This window comes from Nansenia antarctica (genome assembly GCF_963989245.1).
Source record: "Nansenia antarctica genome assembly, chromosome: 5".
In the NCBI taxonomy this organism is placed as follows: Eukaryota; Metazoa; Chordata; class Actinopteri; order Argentiniformes; family Microstomatidae; genus Nansenia; species Nansenia antarctica.
In genome coordinates, this window is record NC_137690.1 from 29,195,844 (window position 1) to 29,205,048 (window position 9,205).

The 9,205-nt window shown below is 49.2% G+C and overlaps 1 protein-coding gene across 1 annotated transcript in view; it reads right to left on the reverse strand.

The window, feature by feature from the left end:
- The window catches only part of ppp3cca (protein phosphatase 3, catalytic subunit, gamma isozyme, a), a gene marked incomplete at its 5' end in the record, with an annotated part of 41,403 nt that overhangs the window by 20,178 nt on the left and 12,020 nt on the right, over positions 1–9,205 (reverse strand). Inside the window, 2 exon segments of the mRNA XM_080532598.1 lie at positions 7,244–7,368; positions 8,407–8,604. Coding sequence (XP_080388724.1) covers positions 7,244–7,368; positions 8,407–8,604 — 323 coding nt within the window.

Below are 9,205 nucleotides of genomic sequence, written 5' to 3' on the forward strand. Positions count from 1 at the left end.
GAGGGAGGGAGGAGGAGAGAGAGAGAGAGGGAGGGAGAGAGAAAGAGATAGGGAGGAGGAGAGAGAGAGGGATGGAGGGAGAGAGAAAGAGATAGGGAGGAGAGAGAGAGAGAGAGAGAAAGAGATAGGGAGGAGAGAGAGAGAGAGAGAGGGAGGAGGAGAGAGAAAGAGAGAGAGATAGGGAGGAGAGAGAGAGAGAGGGAGAGAAGGAGAGAGAGAGAGAGTGTGAGAGATGAAGGGCAACCAGGACATAACAGCTATAAATGACGAAAATACATAACAGTTATGAAATATCTTCAAATCTAAAATCCCAACAGGTTGTGGAGGATGTGTTCGCTGCACCATCTGGCTGAGGAACAACCCGAGCCCCCCCTTAAAGGGATAGGCTAGTTCACCCAAATAAACAACATCATCTCACCCTGAAAGGAGACTGTGGACAAGGGCAGACTTCAACACACACTTTGGTTGTGATTATGTGGGCACTCACTCACTGTTCTTATTTACGCACTGAATTTTCTCCCGAACCCATTGGTCAAATTTCATGATTGACCACTCATTTGAAGCGTCAGAGCCAATAGAATCGAGCAGAGGCGGGAAAAATGACTTTCGAGGACCAATGATATGGAAATTCGGGGGTTGAAACCAAGCATGCTTGGTTTTGCTATGTGAAGTGGCTGTAAACAAGGGCTTCTGACTCGCACTGTATTTACCGGGCACGGAAAAAACGATATGGTCGTTTAGAATGGAATCTAATGAATCGTTTGCGATATCGATGAACATTATTGATAAAGGTAAGCTCTTTATATCTGTTATATTAAACATAGACCCGACTCTAGCCCCAAATGTGGGGGCGTGGATCAGATGTGGCTAAATGATAGTTTGTTGTTGTTGTTGTTTTTTACTAAAAAACCAATGGGAGGTCAGCGTACCCTGAATTAGCATGCTTGAAATGGAATACCCGAATCGTCTCAAAGTCATCTGAATCGAGTCACTGTCTTTCCAGAGAAGGTAAGGTTGATTCGAGGCCTTGGGGAGGTTGGGGTCAGACCGCGTCAACGACCCGGTCGAAAACGTTCGCCTTCCCCTCTTTACAACAGGTGGCCTGCGGCGTCCAACACAAACGGACCGAATCAAACGGCACGTTGAAACTGATCTCATCTGGAAGGCAACAACAACACACTACCCCCACCCCCCCTCCCCCCCAGTCGTTGAGAAGAACCACTAGATTCAATCAAAACTCATTTATCCCCCGGGGGGTGGGTGGGGGGTGGCGGGGGACTCTCTTTGAAGCCGGAACCCAACAGGGGAGTCAGGCAGGACAAATGTGCGGCGGTGGCGGTGTATGAAAAGCGTGGGACGACATTTACAACCCAAATGAGATGGCTTCCCTTTCCCCCAGACGGAGGAGAGGGCTCATTAGCCGCCAGTTGCCCACTCTCTCAGCCCACTCTCTCAGCCCACTCTCTCAGCCCACTCTCTCAGCCCACTCTCTCAGCACCACTCTCTCAGCACCACTCTCTCAGCACCACTCTCTCAGCACCACTCTCTCAGCCCACTCTCTCAGCCCACTCTCTCAGCCCACTCTCTCAGCACCACTCTCTCAGCACCACTCTCTCAGCACCACTCTCTCAGCACCACTCTCTCAGCACCACTCTCTCAGCACCACTCTCTCAGCACCACTCTCTCAGCACCACTCTCTCAGTCCACTCTCTCAGCACCAGTCTCTCAGCACCAGTCTCTCAGTACCAGTCTCTCAGCACCAGTCTCTCAGCACCAGTCTCTCCTCTCTGCATTAACAGGAGCTGCAGGAGCCCCAGCCTCATGGCCATGTCCCTGGTGACGGGAGGAGGAGGCCAAGGTAACACTGGCAGGTGTGCAGGCAGATGAGGCCTGAATCCAGAAACATGTTATTAACCATGAGAAGAGGCAGAGGAGGTGGCAGACTATAGGGGTAGGGGGGGGGGGGTCAGGGCCAGGGCCAGGGAGGGGGGTTAAAGTATTAGTTGCTGAGTTGATGAGTGCGTGTCTGTCTATGTGTGTTTGTGTGTGTCTTTAGGTGTGTGTGTGTGTGTGTGTGTGTGTGTGTGTGTGTGTGTGTGTGTGTGTGTGTGTGTGTAGCGTGCAGGGGACTGAAGGGGCTGGGTGTAGATACGGGGCTAGGTGTGCCCAGGGGCTGAGGGGCATTTTAATGAAGAGGGCTCTCTTCCTCTCTCTCTCTGTCACACACACACCACTCTGGCCTGGGTAGAGCTCTCCTCCTCACTCACTCACACACACACACCACTCTAGCCTGGGTAGAGCTCTCCTCCTCACACACACCACTCTGGCCTGGGTAGAGTTCTCCTCCTCACTCGCACGCACGCACGCACGCACGCACGCAAAGGCAACAAGCACAGCGGGTCTTTGTGTGTCAGACACAAGTGCCGCCTCACCTCTCCTCCTCACACACACACACACACACACACACACCACTCTGGCCTGGGTAGGTCCGTCAGCGGGGGAGGCAGACAAAGGCAACAAGCACAGAGGGTCTTTGTGTGTCAGACACAAGTGCCGCCTCACCTCTCCGCCTCAACACACTTCAGCTTGAGCCAGACGCGTGTGTGGTGAGGGGGGTGTCAGTGCATGGCTGAGAGCACTCTCCTGGATCAAAGAGAGAGAGAGGGGGGGGGGAGAGAGAGGGAGGGGGGGAAGGGAGTGAGGGGAGAGAGAAAGAGAGGGGGGGAGAGAGGGAGAGAGAGAGGGGGGGGAAGAGAGAGAGGGGGAGAGAGAGAGAGGGGGAGAGAGAGAGGGGGGGAGAGAGAGAGAAAGAGAGAGAGGGAGAGAGATGGAGAGAGAAAGAGGGAGAGAGAGAGAGAGAGAGAGAGAGAGAGGGAGAGGGAGAGAGAGAGAGAGGGAGAGAGAGAGAAAGAGAGGGAGAGAGAGATAGAGAGAGACCAGTTCGCTCACACTCGCTCAATTTCAGACCCTCTGAAACGATAAACGCTGTGTAGCGGTCTACTATTTTGAGTGGGCTAAAGTCAATCTTTCCGTAACCACGGTTACCACACACGGAGATCCGTTTTCCCCACATATCCTCAGCCTTCCTGTGTGTGTGTGTGTGTGTGTGTGTGTGTAGAGTGCTCAGTGTGCCTTGGCCTTCATAAAAAGAACACAGAGACACAAACACAAACACGCACAAACACTTCTAAGAAAGTTAATGAGTGAACGTGGACGTAGCGTACAAACGACACTACGTTTCCTCCCTCAGGCCCGTATTCCCAAATATTGGTCAGAATTAAAGGGTCACTTCATAATTATTATATTTTTTTTTACCTCATATTCATTATGTCCAATACCTCACCAGTATCGACATAGGCTCCAATCAGCAGTGACCTCTGTGACCTGTCCACACTCCTGGCCCTCGGCCAACTGTGGGTCTCATGACGGGTCGGGTCGACACACTTGTTTAATCACATCAAAGAGAACTGCCCCCCCCCCCCTCCCCCTCCATCTAGAAGGAGGTAAGACCCCTGCCCTGCTCGTTCAATTCTAAAACATCTTGTCGTCGTTTGAAGGTGAAGGCTGTATGATTGGACTGACTGGACCGACCCTGGGCTGTACGGTCCGACAGCACCCAAACACACATGAATCAAACTATTTTAGAGTTCAGTGTTTTTGTTTGTGTTTTTTTGGACTCGCCACTCCCCTGGTCCTGGACACGGCAGGGAGGGGAACGGAACACTTCACCCAGAATAGCCGGGAGGCCCCTCACACCCTCACACCCTCACACCACCTGAAAGCTCCCCTTGTGTGATCCAGCTTCCCTCCAACCTGGTCATTCCCTATGCTCTTTCTCACACACACACACCTTTCATCTGTGACATTTCGCCACCATGAAAAGCCACACACTCACTCACTCACTCACTCACTCACTCACTCACTCACTCACTCACTCACTCACTCACTCACTCACTCACTCACTCACTCACTCACTCACTCACTCACTCACTCACTCACTCACTCACTCACTCACTCACTCACTCACTCACTCACTCACTCACACTCACACACACACACACACACACACACACACACACACACACACACCTCCAGGACAGATCAAACTCTGCTTGAAAAGTTCTAAAGCTTTATCGTCCGTGTTTTAGGTAGCATTTTTCATTTGTTTTCAGCTTCCGTAGCTTACGACAGACACAAAAACACGCCTCGTGGATCAAGGTTCCCCGCTTCTAACAGACTAACGTTACTGACGTCGTCTGACTGACTGTAGCTACAACGTTCAGGATGGCTCAGTCTCTCTGGTCATTAGGCCTCCTTTAAAATTCATAACCTGCTCTATGAGATCTCCAACGGCCCCTCGTTCGCTTTCCATAACAATGGCTCCCGGACCCAAAATGTTGCTCTTATTTCAAGCTGATTAAAACGCTAAATAATTCAGCGGCTATTCACGGAGCTCAGAGGAGCAGAGAGCTTCTTTCTGACGCCAGCGATGACGACGGCGTCGGGTGGGGGGGCCTTAATCATTCCAGACCGCGGGATGGGTTAATGTCAATCTCCCTCTCCTCTCTCCACGCTGACCCCCCCCTCTTTCAGGAGTGGGCTGCAGCCGTAAGAGGGTTATTGTAGCGCATCTGAATAATTTCCATGATTCATATCCGCCGAGACAAAAACCTGGGCTACTTGGCGACTTCCTAATTGTGAGTCGGAGAAAGAGATCGGAGAGAGTGCCATGGCAACCAGAGGGTAGCCTATTAGCCGGCTCTGCAAAGTCTAGGAAGGGCTCCAGACAAAAGCTGAACATCTCCACAGAGGTGCTTGTGTCTCTCGCCAGACGCGAGTGTAAGATTGTGGAGAGAGAGAGCTTGGGGAGGACACTGGGTGTGTAAAGTAGGTCTGAGAAGGGTTTGGTACTTGGCAGGACTGTGTGTGGTGGTGGATAATCCACCAGGGTATTCAGAGGGATTGGCAAGGCTGTGAGTGTGTGTGTGTGTGTGTGTGTGTGTGTGTGTGTGTGTGTGTGTGTGTGTGTGTGTGGGTGTGTGTGTGTGTGTGTGTGTGTGTGTGTGTGTGTGTGTGTGTGTGTGTGTGTGTGTGTGGCAGACATGTAAAATATACTCCATGTCCAATAGCCTACTTTCAAATACTTTAGCTTGCCTGATACAATGAAAACAAATAGAATAAATCCAAACTTTTTCCAAGCTACATTTAAGCATTTAACCCATGTCTGGTATATGCTAACATAACATATGCCATAGCAGACACTTCTGTGAGTGCATAGACTTAACCCACCAACTGATTTTCAACACATTTTCTGGTAAATATGTTCCCAGCGGATATCAAACCCGCAACCTTAACGTTGGCCGGGCATTGTGGGTAGTGGAGTCAGGAGAGGGATTGGGCGGGTGTTGTGGTGGGTACTAGGGATGCACTGGTACCACTTTTACATTGCAGATACAGAGTACTGAGATTTCAGTATTGGCCATATTTTTGGTAAACGACTGTATACAAGGATTTCTTCCACCACATTTTCAGAAATAAATAAGACACTAGTTCTGTATGAAAATAAAGCCTGATAATTTGCATACTCGTCCATCGCTGCTAGCTAGCTTGCCAGCTAACCCCTGGTATCTGGTAGCCTAGCAACAAGAATCACGCTCTTTTCCTTGCGTGAAGGGCGAACATGTAGGACGTACGTAGCCGCTACTTTCAAATCTGTCTTAAATCAGATCTCATTTTCAGTTCCTTTCAGACAAAAACAGTACCTTGGAAGGATAGTGACTGGAGACAGACAAACAGACAGACAGACCGACAGTATGCGCCAATATCAGGCCGATACAGATGGTCAGTATCAGATGGGTGGGATCTCTAGTGGGTAGAGAGGGGACTGGGGAGGGATTGTCTGGGTGTTGTGGTGGGTAGAGGGGACTGGGGAGGGATTGGCTGAACATTGTGGTGGATAGTGAGGAGCTGAGAGGGCTTGGTGCATGGTGCTGTGTACGGTGGGTAACTCATGGTGGAGGCCATGGTGGAGAAGGCCTGATGATGACAGGTGGTTCAATGAGAAGAGGCCGCCACACAGGCAGTCAAGGGCCTCCCGTCTGTGCAGAAGAGACATTCTTCACATGAGAGTCACGACCAGACCTACTTAAAGCAGGCACACACCCTGAGTCTCCACCACATTTACATCAGCCTAATCTGACTGAGTAGAGAACATTGACCCCCCCGTTCACACGCTCGAGCTCTGGGAGACTCGCAGCCTGCGGTGCCTCAGAGGTTGACGACCCACCAAGATGGCAGCTGATATTAACGATTGACTGCTGTGGAGCGCTTAGGTGGCGTAGCGGGTTAAGCGTCGACCATGTAACCGCAGGATTCCCGGTTCGATTCTGGCCGCGGACATATCCTGCATGTCATCCCTCAGAAAACACTCAGAAAAAAATTACTTAACTCAAAAATAATTTAAAAAAGGATTGACTATGTGACGTAACAGCAGAGTGAACCTGGCCCTGCGCCTATAGAAGGTGTGACATCATGTCACTGGAGAGGTGGGTGTCTGTGAGAGAGGTTAATACAGAGAGATGGCTTATTAAACATGGCGGGGGCCAGCAGTCCAGTGCAGTAGCAGACACACATTCAAGAGGAAACCACCTTTACCTTCTCTCAAAACAAGAGCGGTGAGTTTCTCATCAAAATGGGACAAATACCTGAAAACACAGGCTAGGCCTTTAGAAAAGAGAAACCTACTACACAGCATTAAGATTGATTCCTTAGATACTCAAAGTCTGAGCCCAGACCCAAATTCAAAGAACGGCTAGGTCTCATGTCAGAGAGCACAGTGTATGATGTGGATGTTATCAAGACTGTCTGAGAGCAAAGTGAAGTCTGATGAAGCCTGGATTTATTTCAATGACTAGGTAAAATGTTAGATAGGCTATATGTCGGTGTAAACCTGTGTGTAGTGTGTGTGGATGACTGGAAATACTGTCCTTAGCGTTGTTGTTGTTGTTGTTGTTGTTGTTGTTGTATAATGCTTGTTGAACTGAAAAATCAATAATATATAATAATATATATTTATAATATATATTTACTTTCATATAAATTAATCATATTAATAAATAATTCTGTACTGATTTAATTTGACCATCCCATTTTTTATACTATTGTGTTCTGTTTGTAAATAAGTTATGTTCGGAAAAAAAAACTAAATAAATTAATGACAAAAAAAAGCCACCCGCGTCCTCACCTCGATACTGAAGTAGCCTCGGTCTACGTAGTCTCCAAGGAAGAGATAGCGCGTGTTACTGGGCGAGCCTCCCACCTCGAACAGCTTCATCAGGTCGAAGAACTGACCGTGAACATCACCGCAAACTGAGGGGGGGGGGGGGGGGAAGAAAAAAAAGCCACGGCTGTCACAAGAACACTCAGAAGACGCTCATCCTCCAACACTTCCCTAGAAACATCAAACCACACACCAAACAGACTGGTAGTAGGGGTCATATGTGTGTGTGTGTGTGTGTGTGACCGGCAAGGTGTCAAAGATTAAATGACCTTGACGGACGAAGTTGGTAACAGGACAGGGAGGAGAGAGAGAGACAGACAGAGATAGAGAAACAGAGAGACAGAGAGACAGAGAAAGAGAGAGAGAGACAGACAGAGAGAGAGAGAGAGTGAGACACAGAAACAGAGAGAGAAACAGAGAGAGAGAGAGAGAGCAAGACACAGAAACAGAGAGAAACAGAGAGAGAGAGAGAGAAAGAAACAGAGAAACAGAGAAACAGAGAGAGAGAGAGAGAGAGAGAGAAACAGAGAGAGAGAGAGAGAGAGAGAGAGAGAGGGAGAGAGAGAGAGAGAGAGAGAGGGAGAGAGAGAGAGAGAGATGTGTTGAGTGGACTTTGACAGCCCCCAGGGACGCTAGGTCTATAACAGTAGAGCGGCTCTCTCCACCTCCTGTCAACTCATGCAAACAGTGGTGCCATGGAGGAGTGCCAACCAAGCCAGGCCAGCGCTGTGTTTGTTTACGTAGTGACAGCGCTCGTGCACACGTCCATGTTCTGTGTCTCCTAGGGGCCTGGGAGAGGGAGAAGATGACTTGTTCCTACACACACATATGACCTGGAAGTAGAACCAACTTATTTTCGGTTCTGTTGTCATTAGCTCCCTTTGAAGTGCATAGTACATAGTGTAGGTGAAGGGGCCTCTATGCAGTGTAGTGTTCGTGAAAATCTCCGAAACGCGGACGTTCCGAGTCAAAAACAAATGTCAAATGAACGTAAGATTATCGGCGTAGACATTCCGATTGGTTGGTTCTCATACGCTCCAGGGGGGAAACTCAGGTATCGTCTTTGAGTACAGAGTCGGTAATGTTCACGTAGTTCTGAGCGCAAACAAACGCTAGCGTTAGCCTACCGGTGATGGGAGCCTCCACCTCCAGCATGCACTTCTCCGAGCGGAGGATGTTGGCGCCATCGTTGATGATCCTCAGGGCGGCCTCCTCCTCCAGACGGCCCTCCTTCACCAGGTGGTTCCTGAGCAGCTCGGCGTTGGGCTTGCGGTCCTGAAACAACTCCTTGGAGGTGAGTTTCTGTTGGGGAGGGTACGGCACAGCTGGGAAGGGAGGGGGGACGGGACAGAGAGGCTCATGTTAAAAGAGGTGTTCTACTTCCTTAAAAAAAAACGACTTCCTGCTTTGGTCCTGACCGTAGTTGGAGTTAATTAGCCAAGACAGTTGTTTTATTATGTATGTTGCTTCCTTAGATACAAAGTGATCGTATTGTGTCATTCATTCTGGAAATATGTGACCTTGCTGACACTCTAGTCCATAAGGTCCCAGCTCTACTCTACTCAAGTCCATAAGGTATCTACTCTACTCCAGTCCATAAGGTCTCTACTCTACTCCAGTCCATAAGGTCTCTACTCTACTCTACTCTAGTCCATGAAGTCTCTACTCTACTCTACTCTAGTCCATGAAGTCTCTACTCTACTCTACTCTAGTCCATAAGATCTCTACTCTCCTCTACTCTAGTCCATGAGGTCTCTACTCTACTCTACTCTACTCTACTCTAGGGGTGTAACGGATCACCTAACTCACGGATCGGATCGTGTCACGGTTTTTGAGTCACGGATCGGATCATTTTTCGGATCAACACAAAACATTTTCATTTTTATAAAAACTGCTTTTCCTTGAATTCTGTAAAAACACCACTTT